General features: G+C 32.3%; 2 protein-coding genes across 5 annotated transcripts; both read left to right on the forward strand.

The window, feature by feature from the left end:
* Positions 1-242: 242 nt before the first annotated feature.
* On the forward strand, positions 243-4,938 carry LOC146911542 (myosin-binding protein 1-like). The gene is made up of 4 exons (XM_085730169.1): positions 243-301; positions 450-1,653; positions 1,951-3,468; positions 4,571-4,938. Exons 2-3 carry the CDS (start codon positions 537-539, stop codon positions 3,453-3,455), a joined length of 2,622 nt encoding a protein of 873 aa, XP_085586295.1. The 5' UTR covers positions 243-301; positions 450-536; the 3' UTR covers positions 3,456-3,468; positions 4,571-4,938.
* Positions 4,939-22,146: 17,208 nt separating this feature from the next.
* On the forward strand, positions 22,147-25,857 carry LOC146911543 (GRF1-interacting factor 1-like). Of its 4 annotated transcripts, XM_085730173.1 has the most exons (5): positions 23,308-23,511; positions 23,665-23,733; positions 24,446-24,522; positions 24,964-25,048; positions 25,155-25,857. In XM_085730173.1, exons 2-5 carry the CDS (start codon positions 23,731-23,733, stop codon positions 25,593-25,595), a joined length of 606 nt encoding a protein of 201 aa, XP_085586299.1. In that variant the 5' UTR covers positions 23,308-23,511; positions 23,665-23,730; the 3' UTR covers positions 25,596-25,857. The 4 variants fall into 4 exon arrangements, with proteins under 4 accessions (XP_085586297.1, XP_085586296.1, XP_085586299.1 ...); XM_085730171.1 differs by lacking the exons at positions 23,308-23,511; positions 23,665-23,733 and adding an exon at positions 22,147-22,886; XM_085730170.1 differs by lacking the exons at positions 23,308-23,511; positions 23,665-23,733 and adding an exon at positions 22,455-22,886 and having other exon boundaries at positions 25,152-25,857.
* The last annotated feature ends 424 nt before the right edge of the window (positions 25,858-26,281 follow it).

Below are 26,281 nucleotides of genomic sequence, written 5' to 3' on the forward strand. Positions count from 1 at the left end.
TTAATTTATCTCATTTTGATTTGTTAAATTTATTTTTTTGAACTAATTTGTAAGTAAAAGTATGTAAATTATTTAAAAATACAATTACAAATTATTGGGTTACTCTCTATCTCATCATCACTGTGTCAGCACACTTCTTTTCTTTTTCCGCAAAAGAATTAAAAAGAAGTTTAAACCTTTTTGGGTTGGTTTACTTTGTATTGATCGCATATTAGTCAAATTGATTTCATTCTCTTTCTCTCAAACACAATAAACATTATTATTATTGTTTAACTTCATTTATACTTCTTGTTCATCTACGGTACGAATCGTTTCTATTTTCTATTTCATTTTAATTTCAGTTCCTGTAATAATAATTAATCCTCATAACTTCTTTTTCTTATTATGATCTTGTTTTATCAAACCTGTTTATACAAACTAAACTAATATTGTTCTTCATATAATTTCAGATTATATATATATTTGTATCAATCAATCATATAAGTTTGATCTGATTCAAACTTTGAAAGTCAATAATTGATTTGACTAGAAAGAATATGGCTACTGCCAATGAAGTTTCATCTTCTTCTAGGTGGCAAAATTTCTACAAAAGAATTACAACATCATTGGCTTCAGCTTTACTTGAATGGTTATTGATCATTTTCTTATTTGTTAGTGCTATTTTCTCTTATGTTATTACTAAATTTGCTAATTACTGCAAATTGAAAACACCATGCTTGTTTTGTTCAAGGCTTGATCATGTTTTAGGCAAACAGAAAAGAGGTTATTATTTGGATTTGATTTGTAGTCTTCATAAGTCTGAAATTTCTGAATTAGTTTTTTGTCGCGCACACGATAAGCTTGTAAATATTCAAGGAGTTTGTGAAACTTGTGTCTTGTCTTCTGCAACCGTCGTCGATAAATCCAATGCCGAGACTTCCCGGCTATTGCTTGGTAAATCGGGTGAAGAAGAAGAAGAATCTGGATCTGTATTTGATCATGATCCATTACTTGGTCAACATACAGTTGCCGGACACTGTTCTTGTTGTAGTGAGAAATTCCGGTTAGATGGTCATGATCAAAGTCTGGTATTTGCCAAGTCAATTCGGTCTAGGGCTGTTGATTTCAATGATTCAGGTGTTGTTGGAAATGATTTTTATGAGAAAAGAAGTGCGAAGCCGTCTGTATCATTCAGAGATGCACGGCTGAGAAATGATCATGCGGATCCTTTGTCCCGTGTAGGCTACACAGAACTCAACATTACTTCTGATACTGAGTCTGAATTTGAGGTTCCCATATCAGATGATGACGGTATAAGTATACCAATTCACGGGAAAGATGATACCAAGGAAGATATAAGAGTTCCATGTGAATATATGGAGCTTTGCAGTGTTGATTCAACTGAGGATCTGACTTCCACAAAGCCCGGGACTTCAGCTTCTGTACTTGAGCCATTGTTGTCAGAACCACGAGTACAAGTAGAAAACAAAGACATTTGTGCTATTAAAACCGCAGAAGCAACAGTGGAAAGTGGAAATGGTTTGACAGAACTTGACTGGCAGCAGATTGAAAGAAGTGATGTTTGTCCGTCCCCAAGCGAGCCTATTTCCTTCAACGATGTTCCTACATTATCAAATATAACAGAAGTGCCTGTTGAAGTATCAAAGGAAAAGCGTAAGTTACTTTTTGTGATTGCTTTTCTTTACCATGTAATGCATGGATTTGAAGGATAGAGGAGTCTGTTATAATTCTTTGTAGAAAGTTGATGCAATTAAATAATCTAGTTTTTAATACCCAAATAATCTATTATAAATGTAGGACGAAAATGTCTAGTGCCTTTTTATACAGTTGAAAAATCTATATTTCACTATTTTCAGTTCATAAGTGCATTAGTTTTATACTCTGATATGAAAAACCTTTTCTCCATTTCTTAAATGATATAGAATCATAATGTTATTGTTTCTTGTATAGATGATTTTAGAACTGACGAAGAGGAGCTAACATCTGAGCGAAGACCCGCCATGGACCGTGAAGAAAACATTAAGTCAGGCAATAGGCTAATAACATCTGAAACAGGTTTAGAACCAACCCCGGTTTCTACTGATACGTGTCAGCAAAATCCTAATTTGCTAGATCTTGGTGATGCTTATAAGCTAGCTGTCAGTAATAGAGGAAGACAGTTGTCTGGCATGCTTGCAGAACATTGGCTTGGGAAAGATTCCTCAAGAGTTAATGAAGATCTAAAGATATTGCTGTCACAATTCTCGGCCACTCGAGGGACTGATATGTCTTTTAATGATATCAGTCCCAGATTGTCTATGAATAGCGAAGAAGCAAAGAGTTCTGATGTTACTAACTCTACTGGAATGCAGATACTTCAAAAAATGATTTCGCTTGAGAGAAACGAATCTGGTTTGTCTCTGGATGGAAGCATTGTCAGTGATATTGAAGGTGAAAGCCCGGTTGACAAGCTTAAAAGACAAGTTGATCATGACAGGAAACTTATGAATGCTTTGTATAAAGAGCTGGAGGAAGAGAGAAACGCTTCTGCAATTGCTGCAAGTCAAGCTTTAGCCATGATCACTAGACTGCAGGAAGAAAAGGCAACGTTACATATGGAAGCCTTGCAGCACTTAAGGATGATGGATGAGCAGTCAGAATATGAATTGGAAGCATTGCAAAAAGCTAATGACCTACTTGCTGAGAGGGAGAAGGAGTTAGAAGACTTAGAAGCAAAGGTTGAGTTTTATAGGAAGAAATTCCCTGACGAATCAAAGCCGGAGAACATGGTGGAGAAAAACTCTGAAATGAAGGTAAAAGATATTGGATTGGATCTTTCACAATGCACTTTCATTGAAAATGATGAAAGTGGCCCCCGAAAATCAAATCCTAATATCTATGACAAAGCTGACATTCAACTCATGTCTTCGGAAGAAAAGAATATTCAATCTGCACAAAGTTTACAAATGGAGTTTCAAGATGAAAAGTTATATATTTCTGAACGTTTGAAGAAATTGGAGAGGCAAGTATACTTTTTCCTGAATTCTCACCAGTCTCAGGATAATTGGCCTAATTCTGAAAATGTTGTAAAGGAATACCCAGAAAACTCGGAAAAGTTGGACAAAAATATTCCAATGAAAGATTCGGTTTCGTCATTCAAATTAAATTCAGATGCCATGGTTGATGACCCGTCATCCAAGAAACCTCCAGTTTGCAAGCAAAATGGTGAACTTGAATACTCTGGACATGACTCCTCTGTTCTATGTGGAGATAATGATTTAGCTTCTACTGGAAGTTTGGTTTCAGATTTTATTGAAAGGTTACAAGCTCTTGAGGCAGACCATAGTTTCCTTGAGCATACTATCAACTTACTGAGCGATGGAGGTGAAGGACTTAAGTTATTGCAGGAAATAGCTGATCGCCTGCAACAATTACGCAGGATCGGGATAAGAGAAATAGATCAACCTGTTGCTTGAGGATGTATATAAGGTTAGTAGTCTCTGCAGAACCATTGACGTAAGATAAAAGCACCACTCTTTAGTCATTTTTAAAACTACATACACTATAATGAAATCTATTTTAGCATATTGAGTATGGATAAATGTCTGTGATCCAAGATAAGTAAGGGAAAATTTCACAAATAAAACACTTTATTCTCAAGGTTGGTTATTTTTTATTGTCTTATTTACAACACTGCTAGATTGTTTATGCAAATTTAGAAATAATTAAGAGATAACTATGAACCGACCTCCCTGTAATGATACATTGATAATTTATATTTTGGTTTTTTGAGGAGGATTCGTGTCCATGTCGAGATAACATGCGGTTGGATAATATATTAATATAGTTATTCAAGTTTAGAGAAAAAGGATGCCAGATGAACGTATGATTCAGTGCTGGAATTTACGAATTTTAATGTGCAGTAGTAGATTGAGTGAAGTCTTCTTTAAGGCATTGATTATTTCTTTAGTTGCCAGAGTTTAGTATTCATTGATGGATAAATAAATCGTGTAAGAACATATTCGGACTGAAATTAACTATAGGTAGCAAGCGTGAAACAGCAGGATTTTAATTCAGGATATTCTAATCAATTTAGAAATGTGCATGCCACAAAATCATAGGTGTTTAGTTCGATCATCCCCTAGAAAATTTCGTTAACTGAGAGACAACTAAGAATATCATTGTTCAATGTCATACCAAACTTCATATTCGTAATTACGCTTCTAAGTTGCTGACCTCATGACAGTTATTCCACATGACTATTTACCGACTAGCAAAGAAAAATTAATGTATGAACTGGTTTGGAATTTGGATTTTCAATTGAAACCAAAATTTAAATAACGACTGTTGCCATTATATATGAAGTTAAAATCTTCACTCCACCTGTGCAGTAGTTAGAGTTTTAGGAGCATCATATATTGTTGCTCTCAACAATGGTACAGTATTCAAATATAATTTGTATCAACGAACTATTTAGTGTGAAAGACCAAAGACTTTGCGTCATAATAAGATTATTTAATAGACACGGTGCATCTGTTTTGAATATTGTTTTCTGAGTGTTTGTTTATAAAATGCTATTGTGACTTGACAGATTCGTATACCAATGATTAGCCACCAGGAAGAAGGTACATTGAACAACGGTGAACCGGGTAAACCATGACTGGTTGCAACTGTACAGTAACAATAGCTTGATATCATCCAGGTTACAAGAAAATGGGATTTCAAATTATACTGAGAGCTTTTTCGCCCTTCCTTTTTTTGGGGATAGTTTCCTTGGGACATTTTGCTGCATTTGAATTGTCTTTTACACACTTCTTCTTTTCTTTTGTAGTTTTTGCCTTGTAAAATGAATAATAATTGCAATGAGTGGTTGCTTGTTTAATTTGTGTCTTCTTGTATTGAAGTGAGTATTTTGTAAACAGAGTGAACTAACATTGTTTGTATATGGCTTTTATTTTATGTGGTGTTTTTCTCCCTTGTTTCCTTGAGTTTGAGAGTGATGAATTTGCATTGAGAGATTAGAAAGAAACGAGAGTGAAACAGTGTCTGTATTTCACAGTGCTTTGATTTGATTAGCAAGAGTAATTTAAAAAAATTCTATCATAAATTATTATCTCTTAGAATTACTTTGCAAAGTTGATATACTAGAAACACATGTTTGATAATCAACATTACGCTAGTAGGAGTAAAACTGGGTATGGAGAACTCTTCAAGAGCGTCCTGATTTTGAGCCATGTGAATGTAAAATACTCTTATGGGAAGAAGGCCTTGTTAAAGGCCATCAGTATTTGACCAAAAAAAATGTTAAATACTTTGCACCAAAAACTTTGATAGAAAAACACACTTGTTTGATAAATTTCGAATGTAAATAAATTTTGGAAATATGAAATCAAACTAATGATAGTGGTGGAGGTCATAATAAGAGTGGGATGGGGATGACTTAGAGCACCTATACCCGTTACATTCATTTTGATTCTTTAAATGGAGCTCACTTAATTTTTGTGTATTATTTACAGGTCTTAATTATTAAAACAATTCAGCTATATTTTCCAAAAAATAGTAGTTTTGTATTGAAAATTACAATTTTTAAACTTTTAAATAGTTGAATTTATCACTTTTTAAAGCATCTTTCTATTTTTGTTCTCTTAATCAATGTCTTAAGAACACTCTTTAACATTTTTTTTCTTCTAAATATTCATATAACTCATAAAAAAACTTTAAAATGGGTCACACTGAACCCTACATTATATTTCATTATTTCAAATTTATATTTTACATACTCCACATTAATTGAAAGAGTGTTGTTTTGAGGAGTAACAGAAATAATTTGAGGAATGTTAAGTGGAAGGTAAATATCAACGACCGTCTTTATAAATATGTAACGTTCTTAAAGCATTCATAGTTTACTATGTCTTGTAACACCTCAAGAAATAAAAATAAATGAGTCACATCAATAATTTTTTATTGTTATATTTTAGGAATCTGATTTTTATAAAGCGAGCTACATTAACCATCGATTTATAAATTAAAGGTAAACATTGTACATACATCATAATAAATCACGAGTTTATTAAAATAACAACCTTTTTTGCTCAAAAAAATAAATAAATAAATAACAACCTTTAATTTTTTCAAAATACAGTAAATTTATTTATTCATTAAAAAAATTGTAAGTGGGAATGGCAAAAGGTGAAGATAGAGAGAGAAAATGTTTTAATAAGCACAATTGTAAAGTTAATATAGTATTATATTGTGTGAAAGAATGAGAAGAACAACGTGGATAAGAAAATATATATTATTTTTGTTAGATTTTTTTTTCTTTATCTAAATCAAGAGTAAAATGACACGATTAAAAGACGTCTCAACTAAATTGACACTTCACTCTAATCTAATATCAACTGCTTATATATATTATTATTAAAAAAAAAGAAAAAATACATAAAATTGTGGTGTTTATTAGACTTTATTCAACAGACGGTATTAATATTGTTAAACTGAACACATTTATCTGAATTTAAATATGGAAATCGCATTTGTATATATGTTTTAGATGATGTTTGCTATCTAGTCTATAAACCAATTATACTACTATATATTAAAGTTTGAAAACTTAAGCGAATACCTTTCAATTTAATCACCTAATCCACGTTCACATAGATAATATGTTAATTTGACATTTTTGTTGTTGAAGGAAATAGCTTGACCATTTGACTGTACATCGGTATACAAGTGTAGTATGCACAATATCATTTGGACGTAAACTTTTCAATAAGTATAAGTTATTTCCACAATTCAAAAAGAAACAAACACTGCAAAGGTGGAAACAACTTACGGTCCTATGAAAATAAGCCGAAAATTTAGATATTTTTATGAACACTTTCATACACTTACAAAAATGTCTAATATCATAAGCTAAATCCAATTGAAGCTTCAAACGCACAGTATAAGTAACTGTTATTTTCTCTTCAATGGATTGTAGCACGGCCTGCGACTAGACCATTCATGGTGAGCAAAAACATTTGATATTGGATACATAACTAGAAATAAAATAAATTGCACTGTAAAAAAAAAACTAAAATAAATTACAAAACCTTACTAGTTAATGTATAACTATACTCCAAAACAGATTTCACCACTTATCATAAATAAAATTATATAAAATAATAGTTTGCCCGAATAATACTTGTTTTAGTCCATGCAAACTACTCACTCTGTTCCTTCTTATAAGCACTATTTGAAAAAGCAAATTTGTCCCTAAATGTAATTATTCTTTTGAATTATTAAATGTATTTATCAGTTTCTTTTCAAATATATTTCTGATTAATACTGATAATTTATTTTCTAAGATAAAAAATCAACATTGAATATATTTATACACAAATAAAAAATTAGTAACAATGTGAACAAGTGAATATATTTATACTTGAATCAGTATAATCAGTATAACAATGATACACAAAATGGAACTAATCAAGTTAATAATTGTAGAAAGCAATGTGAACTTAATCAAGTTAATGAACTACACTTAAAGACGAATTCTTAAGAGAGTCTTATTTTAATTCTTAGATGAAATAATTTTTAGTTATATTTTATTTGTCTCTCATCTACGTTCTAAACTACCAAAATCTATTTTGTTAAAATCCGGAGGATTAACAACAAAAATAGAAATATTAACCGATTGAAATTAATGTGGACCAAAATTATACATTGTTTGTCGGAGTGTTAGACTCGTTCCACACCTCCAATCCAACTCGGAAGTGTGTTTTGACAAAACGTGAAGCTTGGAATCGTGTACCACAAGTTTTGAGTATTTTGACCAGCCATAAAAAAATGAAAGAAAAGAAAAGAAAAAAGAAAACATGCCTTACCATGGCAAAAAAAAGAAATAAACAAAGAATATAAAGTAGAAATGTATAGTATAAACAGATATAATAAGAGAAATATTTCAAGTTTCAACTAAGACTTAATTAAAGTAATACTTATACTTATAGTATATACTATTACGTGGACATCCGTGATGTGAATGCTTAGCAATGGAACGGAAATTTCAAGATGTTTGAATTAGACAAGCTGCACATTTCTTTGAAAACTTCAATACGCGGAATTTGGTCAAATAAATAATAAATCAAAACCTCGTCTTATTTATTATATAAACATTAACATCTCTTTCAAATTTCATTTAACATATTTACATTCCATCTTCATTACAATCCCTAATCCAATCCATATCTTTTAATCAAATCCTCTCTTCTTTTGAAGTTCTTACATATTGTTTTACATTAATTATGGGTAGCTACATGATAAAGAAGTTGTGCTTGTTGACAACATTAATAATAATTCTTGTATTGAGTATAGAGAACACAAGTGCAGCAAGAACACTACTACAAAGAGGTCCAGTGAAAGGTTCGACGAAGAATCCATGCTCTACAGTTCCTGGTCGCAGTAAAGGGCGTTGTACTTTGGCTGAAATTCATGTTGCTGGACATATTAACGTCGTTGCTCATTCATCATCACCACCTTTTCCTGCTGTTATTAATAATGAAGTTAGCATCCAAAAAAACGCAATGATCAAGACCTTGACTGAATCAGACAAACACCTACAATCTCAAAAATAATTGCAATATCATCGATCACTCTCAGATCTTTCTTTTTTTTGATACACAGATGTAATTTTTATACACACACATTTTTTTCTTTTTGATTTTTTATTTTTTATAAGAGATTGTTTCTTTTTAATTGATACAAAGATCTTGTTATTACTTGTGAAATGTATAAAACTAACTGCATCATACAATTTCTGTATACTAACACATTTTTAATTTATACTATATCATACGGTACGGACCTTATAATATTGTATTATCTTGGTGTACATTTTTTTGAATTTAATTTGCTATATCGTATATATACGATCACCAATCTCCTTTATCATATATATGAATAGGTAAATATATATGTAACATATAGATTGACACAGTGATTCTTGAACCCTAGCTGCGCTGGTTGCAAATTTCAATAGTTTGCTTTACAGAAGGGAAAAAGTTTATAGAATACAATTTTTATTCTCGTTGTGGATCTAATTAATTTGTATAATTTTCTATAAATATATTATTTTTTGTATAATTAACAAATATAAAGAAAAAAAGGTATGGGTATACTTGTTTTCATTTTCATTATTTTTTTTTTCCTTCTGGCCGTTTAGTTACAAGTTTCATCTACTTTTCATCAACCATCTTTGCACCGTCAAATTTGTAGGCTGGCATGGCATGCCTGCATTGCATTGCCTTACTATTTACTAATTATATATTCATGCCGCGTGGTAGTCAAGAGTTGGTTTTGAAATTTTCTTTTTATAATTTATTATTATATACTCCCTCCGTTCCTTTTTAAGTGTCACTTTTGGAGAAATTTTTTGTTCCTATTTAACTGTCACTTTCAAAGTTCAATGCAACAATAAATGTTGTTTTATCAACATTACCCTTAGTTATTTATTGTGGAGAGAGAAATATATGAAATAAAATATTAAATGACTAAAGCTATTATAGTAAAAGTAAAGATTATTGTATAAGAAAAAGGTAACATTTATTGAGTGTCTTGGTTTGTGTAATACACCCTCCGGTCACTAATATAAGCAAAAATTGACATTTTGCATTCATTCAATTAATGATGTATATAGTCTTTATTATAGACCACATACATCATTTAATGAATGAATCTAAAATGTTAACTTTTGCTTATATTAGTGACCGGAGGGTGTATAATATAAAGGAGTAGTATGTCACAAGGGTTGACATTTGTATGGTAATAAAATAAAACTACTGAAAATGAAGATCATGTCAACATTCAAATGTTTGAATTATTATATCTTGTGTTGTGGCATACTCCACTATTTACTATTTTCTTTTTGACACATATCTGGGCTACTAACTAGTAGTTTAGTAAGACTAGCCACGGGACCATATTTGCCTGTCATTTACTTAAATAAATCAATTGGTCTTGAATACTAAATTAATAAATCAATTTGTCAGTTACAACATAACAATTAACATGAATCATTTATAAAAAAAATTTGGCACCATTTTTTTTTTTTTAAATCAGCAAATATTATTAAGTTAGGTAAGCGCAAGACGCACTAAACCGGCAAAGGAGGAAAAAGAGTACACAAATGCCAAATAGCAACAGCACCTAACCACCAAACAGTGCCTCACTGAAAAACCCCCTAAGGTTCCTATTTAACCAACAGAAAAGATACAAAGGCAGTTAGGCCTCCACCAATTGCACAACACAAGATATAAAACTAAGCCCTTCGGTATAACTAGATCACAAACACTAAACCTCCCAACAACAACAACCAGAACCAAAGCGACAACCCAAAATCAAATAAAGTAATAAACAAAAAGAGCCACAACCACTTACAACAGCTGCACCTCGTCCGACACTATCCGATTCGCATCAATCTCTTTTGATAGAATAAACGTTTGACTTCCAACACCATTTAGATGTGTATTTTAATATAATAGTAGAGAGACGTATGATTCAAATTCTCTTAAGGAAAGGCTTATGGATTAGATACACTAATAGTCATACAATTTAAATGTTATTTTGGTTACATATATAAAAGAAAAATGACTAACTCAACATGATGACTAATTTAACATTAAGTAAAGAAGATAAAACAAACTTCAAATTAGGTCAAAGGAGTGAAATTTTGTATATCTCATATATGTTTAATTAACTGGGAATTTATTGATAGTGTAATGCTTGGAAGAATGAGCAGCTATACAAAGTTAAAATTCTTGCATACTAACACTTTGACCAATAGGTACACTTTTTTGTTTGAATTATTATTGGCATAGATATGTCACCAAAGCTTGTCTTTTAACTCGATCGATCAGCTAGAGATTCCTTTGACAAAGGACCACAAGTACTATTCTGTTTCCAAGCAAGTTGCACAATAGACGTAGATGTATCTGGGAACAAGAAGTTCTGAAAATAAAGTTAATGGAAGGTACAATATGAAAATGGGTTTATTTTTATTTTTGACGAAAAAATGTGTCTAAATGCCACCCTAACTCCAATGCTTTGTTTTGATTGTTAAAGAAAATTAAAGGAAAGAAAATAAGAAGAAAAGAACATTAAAGGGATGGAATGGAAGTGTGTAGAAAAGAAATTCTTGTGTACAACCACATTTTTTTTTTGGAGAGGTGTAGGAGGAACTACATATAACCCAAAGTATATGACATGTCATCAAAATTTCAATAAACACCCCTTAGGAACTTGAATTTGATTTTATAGCGGAATAATTTTTTACTAAATTTTATATACATTTTAATCGAACTCTAGACCACTAAGGTCTATTTCTATTATGAATTGAAAGGTTAACACCAATTTTTTCTTCTATTTTTATATAGTTTTGATTGACATTTTTCTTCTAATTTTACCTTTCATTTAAACTATTTAATTATTTTGTAATATTATTTAAATTATTAATCAAACAAATAGTCAAATCTCATAAAATAGTTTCCTTCAAAAAAAAAATCTCATATGAACAAATATTGAGCATTATAAAAATAGTTTATTTTAATCTAATTCACCAAAAATATTTTATTATTGTCTATTTCAAAATTGACATTCATACAATTAAGACATTCATACAATTAACCGTGGTAAAAAAGCGAACAGGTAGGCACCTTAGTCCTCGTATTTCTGATAGTTCAATTTAAAATAGGGTTAATAATGATTTACCCCTTTGTAATATATGTCATTTCCAGTTGTCCACTATGTAAAATTTTTGTTTGGTTTTCGTCCTTGTAATTTGAAGATTTCTGGTTTTGGACCTTCATGAATTTTGACAGTGCAAAATCGACGATATGACAGGGGGCTAAACTGAAATTTGCTCAAATTATCAGGAGAGTAAACCAAAATTTGCTCAAATTACAGGGGGTAAACCGAAATTTTCTCAAATTAAAGGGAGTGAAATTTGCCATAAAGGTCAAAAACCAAAAAATCTTCAAATTACAAGGACGAAAACCAAACAAAAATTTTTACAGGGTTAAAAACCGGAAATGACCTATATTACAGGGGGTAAAACACTATTAACCCTTTAAACTAAAAGAAATAGGCCCCTTAGTCCTTTCTGGAGCAATTAATTTCTTTTTTGGGTAAGTTATCTTCGCAAGTACTCTCCTCTGAATCAAACTTTGTAAGACGGTAACACATATGGCGTGAGAATCATCAAGGCATCTCCACTAATGTACCCCCTTAACCAAGCTAGCCAAACACCATCTTTGGCTCATATTTTAACTTCACTTGGATAAGTGAGAAAACTAGTATATTTTTTTTTATAGAGAAAACTTGTATACAATGTCTTACAATTTTATATGAAGATGTGGCGTTAAGACTCGCTTGTGTGATTGTTCTTGGTCCAATATATCAGCACGTAATACCAAATGTGTTGCTCTCTCGAAAGTGGTTAGTTAGATTGGAGAAAAAAATGAAAACAAAAACCTTATAAAATTATGGTGTTGGATATATATCTTCTTAGACGATAAAAGTCCATTATATTATTAACTTTTCAATAAGTATTGGTTTATATTTAACGATAACTAATCTCCACCGATAAGTTCATTAAACACACAAAGTGGATTCTCTCCTTGTAAATGTATTACTTACAGCAGCAAGGTTTGAGTGATACATATAATTGATAGATTCTCGAGCATTGGAATTTTGTTTTGGCAGAAAGTGTCAAAAAATTGGGGGGCATTTCCCCCACCAGGTCACATGGTAAAACACAGAAGTGAGCCAAAAAACTATAGTACCGCACATTATTGCAAAGTCATTTAAGGCAAGGCAAAGAACTGTATGTGGTCTCAGTCTCAGTCATGTATGTGGACTCACTCAGCTCTGCTGTAACTTGCAAACTAACAAATGCTAAAAAAGGCTATGTATTGTATTGTGGTCTTCACATTGCAACAACATCAAACGCGTGTCATCAACGTCCTCCACTACTAGTACATCCTAGCAGTTATTGTTAAAATAGACTCAACAACACAGTGCATGCTGAACAGGGAAATAAGCACATTATGGTCTTAATAGCATATAATTCCTGTTCGGGATTTCTGCCATTAATTATGTCCGCTCTTGTCTCAATGGACTTTAGTTATATATTTGGAATAATTTGTTGGGCTAGTTGGTTTCATTATTCTTTTTCTTTTGGGGGGTAAACTTCCCAGCATTTTGTTATTCAAAGTGAATTACGTACTAGTACTATTTATTCAACGACCATGCTGTTAGATGTAGGGTTTCAAAACTTGGATTTTCACGTGTATAGTATTCTGGTTGTTGTTTATGTTAAAACACAAAATACAAACAATTTTAAGTTTCAAAAATATTAATAGTCATCGATCAATAATATTTTTTTAAGGGAGCCTCTCTATTTAAAAGGTCAACAATTTGTGATTCTAGGAAACCGAAAGTGTTAAAAACAAATGATATAAAAGCAGATTGATTGTGAGAACACACTTTATCATGTTTTGCCACTTTACTAACACAACTTTTAGAGATACATGTCCTTCTGTAAATGTAAAAGCCCCTACCCCTAACCCCACAAGTGGCGAAACCCCAGTCAAGTTCAGACATGCATGTTTTCTTCCTACCCATTCGTACACCATTACATCCGCAAGTCTAAGTGTCGATCTTCTATCTAGTGGGTTAGTCAGAAAGTTCACATGCGCCTCCTTCTTCATTGATACTCCCTAACAAAGTCATGATGTACTTAAAGCCGGGAAGCTCCTTACAATGAACGACATGCTCCCCAAAAGTATCCAGGCGCGCCTTACAACAAACAACACACTTCATCAATAGAAAATAGTGGAATCATAAGGCAATATCTAAGGATAATACGTTACTCCACTGATGACATATGTTGACATAACTCATCAATCATGATAGCTAGAAGAAAATCCTGAGCATGTGCTATTTGCAAACATCCTAAAACTGTCTTCTGTCTAGTGGTCATGTCAAACTTAACTTCCATATCTTGAACAACTTTACTAAAAAGAGCACTCGCCAAAACATGTGGTGCTTTAGGAGGGACAATGTCCTTGCAAGTAAAACTGCTAACGTCAAAATTTGGAATCGTAACACGAAAATCATCCAAAGCATTATCAAATCTGAGTCCATACGACATATCTCACTGTCTCTCAAAATATGATCTTGTAGCATCCAAGATTGAGCCCTAGAAGTCACAAAAGCGTACGAGTAGGTGTCTACTGCTGAGTACAAACCTAGCCCCCCAAACCTAATAGGTAAAGAATCCAACCTCCATTGAAGGTCCCCAAAGAAAGGACATCCACCAATCACAATGTCCTCAACCGCTCCACAAAACTCTTTAACAAACAACATAGTCGCCTCTTCCATATGAATCGGTTGGCACATCCTTTGGCCAAAAATAACTTTAACGATACCCATGCATGATCAAAGTAGTTTTAAACTTTTAAGAGATTGTTTACCTAAGTTCCAAAATAGTTTTATTGTGTTTAATTTCTTAAACAAATGCTTTAAGATTTTCCAAAAAAAAAACATTTTTAATGAAAGATGGAGTAAGTTATGAAAGAACGTTTAGATGAGATGACACAGTTCTCTTCTAACTTAACAAAGATCATGGATATTCAAATTCAACCTTGAACATGTAACAACGTTAAAACTTTTAAAAAAGTTTATCATCCATTTAAATCTCACAAATCTTGAAGGATTATTTTTCGCAATTGCGCACACAGGGAATATTGAGAAGAACAAAAATACAAAGTTCAATTAGGGCAAGATGATCCCTAAGCATAATGAGAGAGGCGCGTGATTGATCTATGCAGGGGCGTCCCTGAGGGGGTGCAAACAGCTCAAACGAGCTGGGCCTCCCTCAAGGATGGGCCTCAATTTTTTTTATACCCAGTAGTAATAGTATCTCCAATAAAAAAATAGTATTGCTTTTTAGGCCCCCTTAATATCTCCATTCCAGCAACTTCCATTCCAATCATAGATGGCTGGAAAAAGACTTCTAGGCAACGGAACCTCTCAGCCCCAATTATGATAACTTGTCCATTAGGAAGTTCATAGTTTTTCTACTCTAGAAGCATTAGTTTTGCCACATTATCTACTCTAGATAATTATCACCAAATTGACCTCTTAATAATCTTACATGTCTAACCTCACCAAATATACAATACGAAGAGTTGATTGATGAATTTGCTTCAGTAAATACACGTAGGAAGTCTCTTTTTGGTGCGAATGAAGACTCTTTTTGAAGGTATTCGCCTAAACTCGTTTTATATTATCTATTGCTCTTTTAAAAAAAATACTTTTGATTTTATCACTTACCTCTTTTCATTCCCTGAGCCGAGCCTCCGAATTCTCAGGGACGGCCCTGGATCTATGTATGTGTGGTTGAATTGAAGGAGCAGAGAAGGAAGGACCTACATGCAGTGACAGCAAGGCATGAAAAGAAAAGAAAAGCAAGGATGGAAAAGACAGGATTCGAATTTTTAAACACAGAAACCAATTGTGTTGTGACACCCTAACCACCCATCATGTTTGAAAAACCGAGACACAAACCAATTGCGTTTATTATGGTTTGACTCAATTCATTGATGATCATCAATACAAATCAACAATAATGCATTTTTTGGCGATAGTTTAATGTAGCTATTACTTTGTACATCCATGTATAATTGGTAGTATATGGTATTGCATTTATATTTGGAATTAATGTATTTGTTTGAGTATGATACATACTACATATTATGATGTGGGAATCTTACAAAAGAGGAGCTTCCCCTTAAAGGCAAACCAAAAGAAAGCAAAAAATTCAGAAAAAGAAGACATGTTATTGTTGTTTGTGTGTGAGAGTAAGAGAAATGAGAGCCTGCAATTGCCTGCTTCATGTGTTTCCAATGGAAAGGGATATCTATAATATGTGGGGTAATGAGATAAGTTTGACCTTGATGAAGTGATGATGAGGGTCATATTCTATTACAGTTGTGAATGGACTGGACAACACTCAAATAGTAGAAAGAAATGGTGTACATGTGAACCTTTGGACCCCAATCCCGATCCTCTATTTCAATTGAAAATGATATGTAATAATTTTTGGGATGCTTATCCTATGTCTCTTTGTGGCTACGAAACCAATATTTTAGGCAATTATTCTCTCTACTATTCTCAATGTTGTGTTGTTAACGTGCTTTTCTCCAATTTCCGTTACGTAGGACGATCAATTCCCCATATTAAAAATTTAGGTAATCTTTGTCTGTTTTGTTTGTTGGTTTCAATGAGCAAATACTGTACCTAACAAAACTTAAGTAAAAAATGTCGAGGAGAAAATATAAATATTTCGTTTAAAATAATGTTATTTTAATGTTTTTGCACAGGTATTAATAAATAAATACATGTGTTTTTCAAATTATACTTATTAATAATAACATATGTGTTTTTCATTGTCCTAAATAAATAGGTTGAATATAATATTTTGGAAGTAGTGTTTGAAAAAGTTAATTAGAAATATATATAGGGAGGAACAGAAACAGGCTACAATTAATTCCAATAGAATAAAATGCAACATACTACAATTAAAACATTATACCTGTCACGGCCAAAAAAGACATCATTCCTTAAACGGGTTAGTATGAGTAGCACTCGTGTGACATTCTGGTGTCAATATCTTGTGATATTGGTCAACTACAATGTGACAAGTGATTTTCTACTCCCTCTTTCATAAAAATCGTTTGTTTTTTGTTATTTTTTAAAGTAAAGAGTGATACTTATTGCAAAAAGATAGATAATTCGACCCTATCACACACCCTTTGAAAAGCCATAAAAATCGTTTGTTTTTTTGTTATTTTTTAAAGTAAAGGGTGATACTTATTGCAAAAAGATAGATAATTCGACCCTATCACACATCCTTTGAAAAGCCTGACTCAATGGTCAAGGTAATGCCAATCAATTGTCTTTATTATATCTGTCTCCAAAAATGAGGAAGCTCAAATGTAGTCAGTAAAATACAAAAATTGTACGTTCCCGTTTCTTATAATGTCAGATGGGAAAGCCTTACAATAAGACTCCAAAGAGCCACAATCAATGATGCTAATAGAGAAAAAAATCCAATGGATTCTTACATGTAAACAATAGACTCCACAAGCAAGTGAGATGATTCATATAAGTGAGATCATTCATATACCTAATATATATCTTAAAAATTTAAGCGAAAATGTATTATCTATGTCATTTTTACGATTGCGCAAAATATAATTTGATGATCCTTTGAGTTTTCATTATTCAAAACATGAGAGTCGATGATTCGATCATTTCCTTGAATGAAAAGACTTTTTTGACAATTTCTTGTCGATATTGTGTAAATAATGGTAAAAGTGTTATGTCGATAATTTGTCCAATTTCCATTAATGACCACACAAGTTTTTTTTGTCACATAAAATTTAGATAATCTGGGCTCGTAATAAAAATGGCAACTACACAACAAAAGTATTGGATATGGAGATTGCAAGTTCCAGAAAATACAAATTTTTCATCTAGTTAGGTTGTCACAATGCTTCGCCTACCTTATCTTTGCTTCATCATAGGAATATGGCGCTCTTGGGCACCTGTACTCGTTGCGGAGATCATGATGAAACCTTCCTTCACTGTGTTGGTGATTGTCGGTTTTCTAGTAACATTTGGTGCAAAATTGGTTTATCAGGTAACGACTTTTTCTATGCACCAAATGCGCATTACTGGATCAAAAAATGGCACCCTAGGCCCTCACACCACAATCTTTCTTGCCGGTCTTTGGTGGGTTTGGAGGAACTGTAACCTAATGTGCCCCAATAATAAAACTTGGTCTCTGACTCGTCTTTGCAACAACATTCACAGTTCAGCAGATGCAATCAGTTCAAGCTTCCAAAGAGATGGTAGTGTCGCCCATACAAACCGACTAATTAAATGGAACTGCAACAATCACCCAGGTTCCATTCTCAACGTTGATGACAGCTGCTTAGGAACCCCCAATCTGTGCTGGCTATGGTGGTATCCTCCACAACAGTGCATGTTTTTATCCATGAGGCTTTTCAGGTTTCATCCCCAACTCAAATGATATCCTCTTGGTAGAACTCACAACAATTTACCGCGACCTTATAATGGCTATCAAAGTGGGCATTTATGATTTGATTTGCTATCTAGACTCCCTTATTTCCATCAATCTCATATCGATTGACACTCTGGGGCATCACATCTACGCTGTTTTAGTTCGTGATATTTCGGACATGTTAGCCAACCATAATTTCTCTCTTCATCAATACTATCATCGAGGGAAATCAATGTGTCGACTATCAGACTAAATTAAGAGCCTCCTCTGAAGTTGATTTCATCATTCACTTATCGCCTCCAGTTGAGAACTTTCTTCTCAAAGTCCTGATTTTTTTTGGCTTAATTGCATGTCTGATGCCTTATGTTTATTTTAGGTTTCAAGTTGGTCCCTTGTGTTTTAAAAGTTTAAAGTTGGTCCCTAATGTTTTAAAGGTTTCAAGTTGGTTCAAAACATTACTCACGTTGGAATAAGTTAGTCTCTTCCGTCACTCGACCGTTTAAAGATTTGGTTGACAATATGGGTGATGAAATTTAACTTATTTATAAAACCGATTTTAAAACATTTTTTTGTTTTATTAAACTCAATATCATGTCTCGAAAGAGATTAACTTATTACAACGTGAGTAACGTTTTGGACAAATTTAAAACATTTAAAACATAACGGACCATCTTAAAACTTTTAAAAGGCTTAAACGTGTAATTAGTCCCTACAGTTTCATCATATTTTGGCATTGGTCCTTACAATTTTTTTTTGTTTGATTTAGGTCCATGCACTTTGAAAAAAGTTTGTTATTAGTCCCTTAGTTAGTCAACGGTTAAAAATATGCCACGTGGCCCAATTATATCAAGCCACGTGGCACATTACAAGACAAATTTTAAAATTAAAATAAATAAAATAAAATTAGTTTTATTGTTATTATTATTTATTGTTAAATTAGAAATAAAAAAAAAAAAGAAAAAATGACATTTCAGAATAGAAGAAGAGAAACAGAATTGCAGGATGAGAATGGATTTAAACATAAGGAACTAACTTAAAATCTTAACTAAACATGAGAGATCAAACAAGCAATTAAACATTTTCTTTTCGCTCTTTTTTTTATTAGCTTTGTAAAAAAAAAGTTGCATTCCAAGAAGAAAAAAAAAACAGAAAAAGTGAAGAACAAAGATTTGCACATAGGTGAAGGTTTTTTTTTTTTTTTTTTGACAAAACACATAGGTGAAGGTTAATTAGCAAAGATTATGAGAGGAAGAGCGCGTGATGCAACGAAAGGTAGCATCAGATTCTCTTAGAAAAGTCCAACGTCATCAAGCGGACAATACTCGCTGGACAATGTGAGATACTCTCTTTTACGATAAAGTTTTTATCAAAAATTGGCAGGTACGCTTCCCAACAAAACACACACATTCACCGTCCTGCTATTTTATAGTCTTGTTTAAATTAATCTTGTTTTATGTAAATATATACTCCCTCCGTTTTAAAATGAATGTCGTTTTAGATGTTTATACAAATATTAAAAAATGCAATGATTAAAAGAAAGAGAATGATTATTTTACCAAATTATCCTTATTAACTATTGGTTAGTTTTAAAAGTAATACTTTGGAAGTAGTGTGCAGAGTATTAATTGGAGGGTACAATTGAAAAGAAAAGTTATTATTGCATTGGAAACTGAAAGCGACACTCATTTTAAAACAATTTTTTTTGACTAAAGCGACACTCATTTTGAAACGGAGGGAGTATATTTTATGGTTTTGATTCGATGTCCGGACACTCTTTTGCAAAACCTTAAAATGTAAGAATTATTTTTAAAATAGAGGGGAAAATGATCAATTTTGTTGTTGTTAAATACTACCTCCATCCCAATTTAATTGACACAATTTTGTTTTTCACACATATTAAGAAAAATGTATAAATAAAGGGGAAAGTGAAATATATTGTATTGGGAATGATAAAAGTAGTACTAGTATTATTTAGTGTTATATTGTATTGGGAATGATGAAAGTTGTATTGAAAATTGAAATGAGTCAGTTATTTTGGGACACTTTTTTTTAAAAGATGGGTCAGTTATTCCGGTACGGAGGGAGTACCGATTAAAGTCATACAATTTAAACGCGAGTAACTAATAATTTGACAACCAAAATCTTTATAAATAATGTGTTTAATAGTTACCAAATTATTAGGGGATTAAAGTGACCAATTCAAAGATACAAAAATGAGACAATTTTTGCACCATTTATAAGTTTTTTTATTGAAGTCTTTTTAACGTACACGACACTCACATTTTAAAATAAATAATTATTGTTTATAAAAGTGAAATATTTTAATTTTTAATGAATTGAATGCACATGTTTTTATAATAAATACTTAGGTTCTTAAAGAGTATACTGGAAATACTCGTTAGCATTTTCCCAATTTTAAATTAAAAACCTCATTTTTATTTATGAAAAAATGCCCGTCTAATCTCGTATATAAAAATGTGAGAATTTTTCCTTTCTTGTTGTTGATAAAAATAAAGTTTATTTGTCAAAAATAAGATAAAATTAAAGTTTGGATGAGTTTGGTTATGAAATACATAAAGATTTATATAACATTATAAACCTTCGATTGCAGCGGAAGTTGAACTTATGCCTTTACGAGCATGAACCAATTACTTATCAACCAACAATGAGAGGAATATGAGAATTTTTTTTTTTTGGTGGTGAGAGGAATATGAGAATTGATATTGTACATTTGATATTTCAACATGTACTGATACATTTGATTTTAAAATTAATAGAAAAATGACTTTTTCCCTTAAAAAAACTATTTCCAATAACTTCAAAATGATAGTAATTAAATATTATTTATCAAAAGTGTCAGCGGGATAAAATTAAAATTTTTATAGAGTTTTTTTATTTATAAATAATGGTGAATATTGAATAATTTTTTATTATAAAATATAAAAAATAGTATAATACTTATAAACAATTAAATGATGTTTTTTTCCTTATAAAATGATCTTTTCTAAAATACCGAAGTCGATAAATAGCTCAAAACTCTTAAATCCACTGTAACTTTTGAAACAATTTTAGAATAAGAAAAGACATTTAATATTTTATTTTTCATAATAACTCTTCAATTTCATAAATGAACCTAGTAATTCGGAGTTCGATCGGAAGATAAGAAAATACTGATAAAAGACTATTCTTCAGAATAATTCGTCTTTAGGGAAACTTGCTATTTATCATTTGAGTACAATTACTTGACTAAAAATGTAGGATAAATGACAAAGAAACAACACTATTGAATGTAGCTTAAATTTATTTTCCTTATGACTTAGTAGTACTAGCATTTAGTTGTACTAGAGCTTGCGAAGAGACTCATTTAGTAGTGATACCTAGTAGAAGTGAAAATAGGACGAGTCGAGCCAAACTTTACTTAAATAGGGCAAGTCTAGTCTAAAAAATTATTCCCTCCATTCTCATATTAGACGACTTAGATGACTCAGACACACAAATCAATGCATATGTTTGATCTTTAATATCTTTAATTATCTATTTGAAAAAAATTATGAAAATTTAATATTTTGAAAATATTAATCGAGACGAATCCAACAACATTTCATATGATATTATTTATCTTTGTATATTAGTATAAAAACATGGTCAAAGTATATCAGGTCAAAAGTGCACACATTTATAAGACGGAAGGAGTAGAAACTTAAGTCTGACCTATTAGCCTTTTAAAGACTTTATTTTAAGTCTAACATGACTTTTTAAAAAGTTTGGTTGACCTATTAACTTGGTTGACTCTATTTATAAAAGAAATTTTGGTCAACAAAAGTTAATGTATTTGGTTAAAAAAGTGGACCAGATACATCCACTTTTTTTGACCCAAATTTCTCTTATAAATAGGACCGGAGGGAGTAGAAAATTTGACCTATTTATAAAAAGGCTAATTAGCATATAATTTTAAAAGGTTAATAGACCAATAAAAAATTGTAGAGCGTGTACCTCCATTCTTTTTCATTTTATAATCATATATTACTTGTATATCTAATAAAATTTTGTAGAGCATGTAGATCCATTTTAAAGAGGTTAATAAGCATATTTTGACTAATACTTTTTTCTTTAGTTAATATTAATAAATTGATTTGCATTTTTCTCATGTTTTTTTTCCTTGATTTGTATGATCTGGAGGATTTTTTTCTCCTCTGGAATATAGATTATTATTGTGTAATTTATTGAAGTAGAACGGGTATCATATTTCCCTGTGAATATAGTAAATCATCACGTGACCTAACCTAGGTTTTGAGAGGGAGGAAGGGACACGCAGTTCAAGAGAAGAGAGGCTCCGTTGCGTTGCGTTGCGTTGCGTAACGTTGCAGAGTGAGAGACAAGAAAGAAAGGCCCCAACCCCAATGCTCTCTCTCTCTCTCTCTCTCTAGTCACACTCTTTCAAATACTACTATCTTCTTCTGTCACTGTGTTGTAGCATCATTGCAAGAAGAGAACTCAAAAGGGTTTCATTGCTTTCTCTTTACACTTGCACTCTTGCACCTGCACCTGTGTTTCCTTTGGATCTTCCTCTGCACTTCTTCAACTTTGTTTCTTTCTTTTGAGAAACTTGATAGAGAGCCATCGTTATATTATTTTTAATATTTAATAATAATAATCATAAGAGAGAGATATATAGCTAGTGGTTGAGAAGAGTAGAGAAATGCAGCAGCACCTGATGCAGATGCAGCCCATGATGGCAGCCTACTATCCAAACAACGTCACCACTGATCACATTCAACAGGTTTCTTTCTTTGCTTATTCATTTCATTCATCATTCATCTATCTCCTTCTTTAATTTCCTTGCTTCTGTCTGCATATATCTATTCCTTCATTTATTTTATTTTATTTTGTGTTCAATGTATATTACACATCACTTGTATATGGATATGGTGTCTTGTGTTGTATTGTATTGTATGTATTCAAAGCTAAGCTCTAGTCAACATAGTTTACACACAACACAACTTGCTGGCATCTTTCTGTGCTTCCTGGGGGCCCTTTTGTGCTGAGCAGTAGAACAGAACAGCTTTGTTTGTGGGTCTTCATTCATTCATTCAAGTGAAGTGAAGTGAAGTGTACTCCTTTATTTATTACTATTATATTATATACCTACCTACCTGCTTTACTCTCTTCACTTTACTTGTCAGTTTCTGCTATATACCCTCACTTGTTTGCTAGGTAGATGCTCTAGCTAATCCTTAGTGGCTGCTGCCTTATGTCTGCAAAATATTCTCATTCATCTATTGCTTCCAGTTGCACTGTGCCCACTCTATAACTCACCCACCCATCCCTGCCTGCCTTTGGTTGGATTCATTTTTGTTTTTGTTTTTACTTTCAAAACTCCTGCTGCTCCTACCTGAGATAAGAATGTATATGACGTGTGCCTCTCTATGTTCACATATCTTATCTGAATCTGAAAATTTTATCACTGTCCTTCTTTGTCTTTATCAAACCAACACTACTACTTGTTTCTTTTGATTGACACTTTATCTCAGTCACTCACTTTTTTTTGCTTGGTCTAGATTTTCAAGCACATTGTTTTACATTATTAGTTGCTTCCCACTTAAGAGACTTGGTAAGCACCTAAAATGGTAAGATTTTATGAAAGTTTATGCATTTATTGCATTGAAAATTGAAGTCTTTAACTTTTTTAAAAAATAATTTCTTCATTAGGAATGCTTATAGAGTACCCCGACGGCACTCGTTAACAAGATCTAATTAATTAAACTGCTATCAACTCTTTGTTGTTTGATGAAAAATGATATTTGTATAACTATTTTGAGACAACGCACTCTCATTGTGTCCCAAAATAGGAGGGAAAGGCTGTCCCAAAAATAGTCATGAAATGGTTCTACAAATATATTACTCTTGTTTGATAGATCAAAAAATTGTATTAGACATCATCATTTGTAATTAGAAATGGTTGCCTTGGGAAACTAACGTCTTATATCCTAAATGGAGTTTGCTTACTTTGAAAGTAAGCAAACTAGGATAAACCCTCTTCTCTTATTTTATGCAAGAGAAGTGCTAGTGATACTTACTCCAATTTTCTCTTTCAAACATCCATTCCGTTGTTGTGTTAAAACATGTGTGTCTCGGCTCTTAAGTGGAAACCATTTAGAGAATGGTGAGGTTAACGTGAATTTTACCCAATTAGAGTGAGTGTTGAAAAGAGAGTATTTGAGTAAGTGTTGCTAAAACTATATGTTTTGTCACTATCCCTTCCACCGGTTAATTCGTTTGCATATTTATATAATATCATCATATCATTCTTCTAACCTTTTACTTATTTTACACAACCAGTACTTGGATGAGAACAAGTCTTTGATTCTGAAGATTGTAGAGAGTCAGAATTCGGGCAAGCTTAACGAGTGTGCCGAGTAAGTAGCAGTCTAATTCTCCTATATATCAATTGAATTCAATTTAGTTTCTTTTCATTAATTTTATGATATGAGGCCCAATATTGAAAAGATAGAAAAAGGTAAGAGATGGTTTTGTTCACGCCATCTTCTGATGCTGCTACGTACTACACTAAACATAAATTATGCTTGTATTCCTTTTGGGATAAAGGATGTGAATTTTCTCCCTAACACGTTGATGTCTTTTATGAATCTAATTTTATTTAACGGTTGGGTTGCTGAAGTGAAGGGTCCCATATAGAACTGAAACTTCATATATAAGGCGTGGCCGATACATAAACACATATATACATTCAGTTAGTTCAGTTCTTTTATTTGTTACCAATATCGACTTGTCAACGTGTCTGCTTATTAGGTACGTTATCATTTATAACTATTGTCATACATGTGATAACATATCAGGAATCAAGCAAGGCTACAGAGAAATCTCATGTACCTAGCTGCAATAGCTGATTCTCAACCTCAACCACCAACCATGGCCGGTCAGGTAGAAACACACGCACATTGTGATATAATTTTTTTGGTTTGTTTAATTATGTATGTATTATCAATACTAATGAGTGTTTAATCATTGATTATTGATGGTGTAGCAGTACCCTTCTGGTGGTGGAGTGATGCAGGGTCAGCAGCAGCAGGGAGGAGCACACTACATGCAGGCTCAGCAGATGACACAACAACAACAGCTAATGGCTGCACGCTCCTCCCTTCTATTCGCGCAGCAACAGCAGCAGCAACCTTACTCAGCACTTCAACAGCATCAACTTGGAGGCGGTGGAACTTCAGGACTACACATGATGCAAAGCGAAGCCTGTAGCAATATGAACGTGGGAGGAGGTAGTAGCTCAACATTGGGTTCTGGTGGTGGGTTTCCTGACTTCATCCGCGGTGGAGGAGAGGGTTTGCACAGAAGTCTTATGGGAGGTAGTGGCAAGCAACAAGAGATTGGGATGAGTTCTTCATCGGATCAAGGTCGAGGCGGTGGTGGTGAAGGCGGCGAAAACCTTTACCTCAAATCTTCTGATGATGGGAACTAGTACTCAATTAGCTGTTCAGATCGAATTTGGTTTAATTAGTTATCTTGATCCAATTCAGATGCATTTTAGCTTTTATGATCAATTAGTTATTTAGTTAGCTAGGAGAACTATTAATCTAGATCAATTAGCTAGCTAGGTGAAAAACTTAATTCTGCTTCTTAATTAGATAATCCTTGTTTATCTTGTGCTTAATTAAGGTAAACTATTTGGTGAGATTTGAATTAACTTGCATCAAATGAATGTTAGCTTTTGCTTTGCTTAATCTATGCCTCTCTCCGAATGGATTCATATTGTTGAGGAAGCAAAGCCGGAAAACCCTTCTATTATCGTTAGAGTGAGTACTGTTACATTTAGGTATTTTTCGGTTATTAGTTTAATTTATATGTGGTCTGATTGATGGAGTTAATGAATCATTTTTGTTTTTCATTATTTTGTATGTATTTCTCAATGATGTTATGGTTTTTTCGTTTTGGTATGTATTTTTCAACGATGTTATGGTTTTTTCGTTTTGGTCTTAATCTCCCATCTTCTTGAAGACGACTTCAATAATTTAGAATTCCATCGAAATATAAGTAAAGTCTAACTAACAAAGTGTTTAAGTTACATTCAAACTCGGATTTTTGAAAATAATTGTGTTCGACTATAATTTAGAATATTCTTAGCCTATGATTGAAAACTTTAGTATT

Source organism: Medicago sativa, chromosome 7 (assembly GCF_051527215.1).
Source record: "Medicago sativa cultivar Bolivia chromosome 7, Bolivia_mono, whole genome shotgun sequence".
Lineage (NCBI taxonomy): Eukaryota > Viridiplantae > Streptophyta > Magnoliopsida > Fabales > Fabaceae > Medicago > Medicago sativa.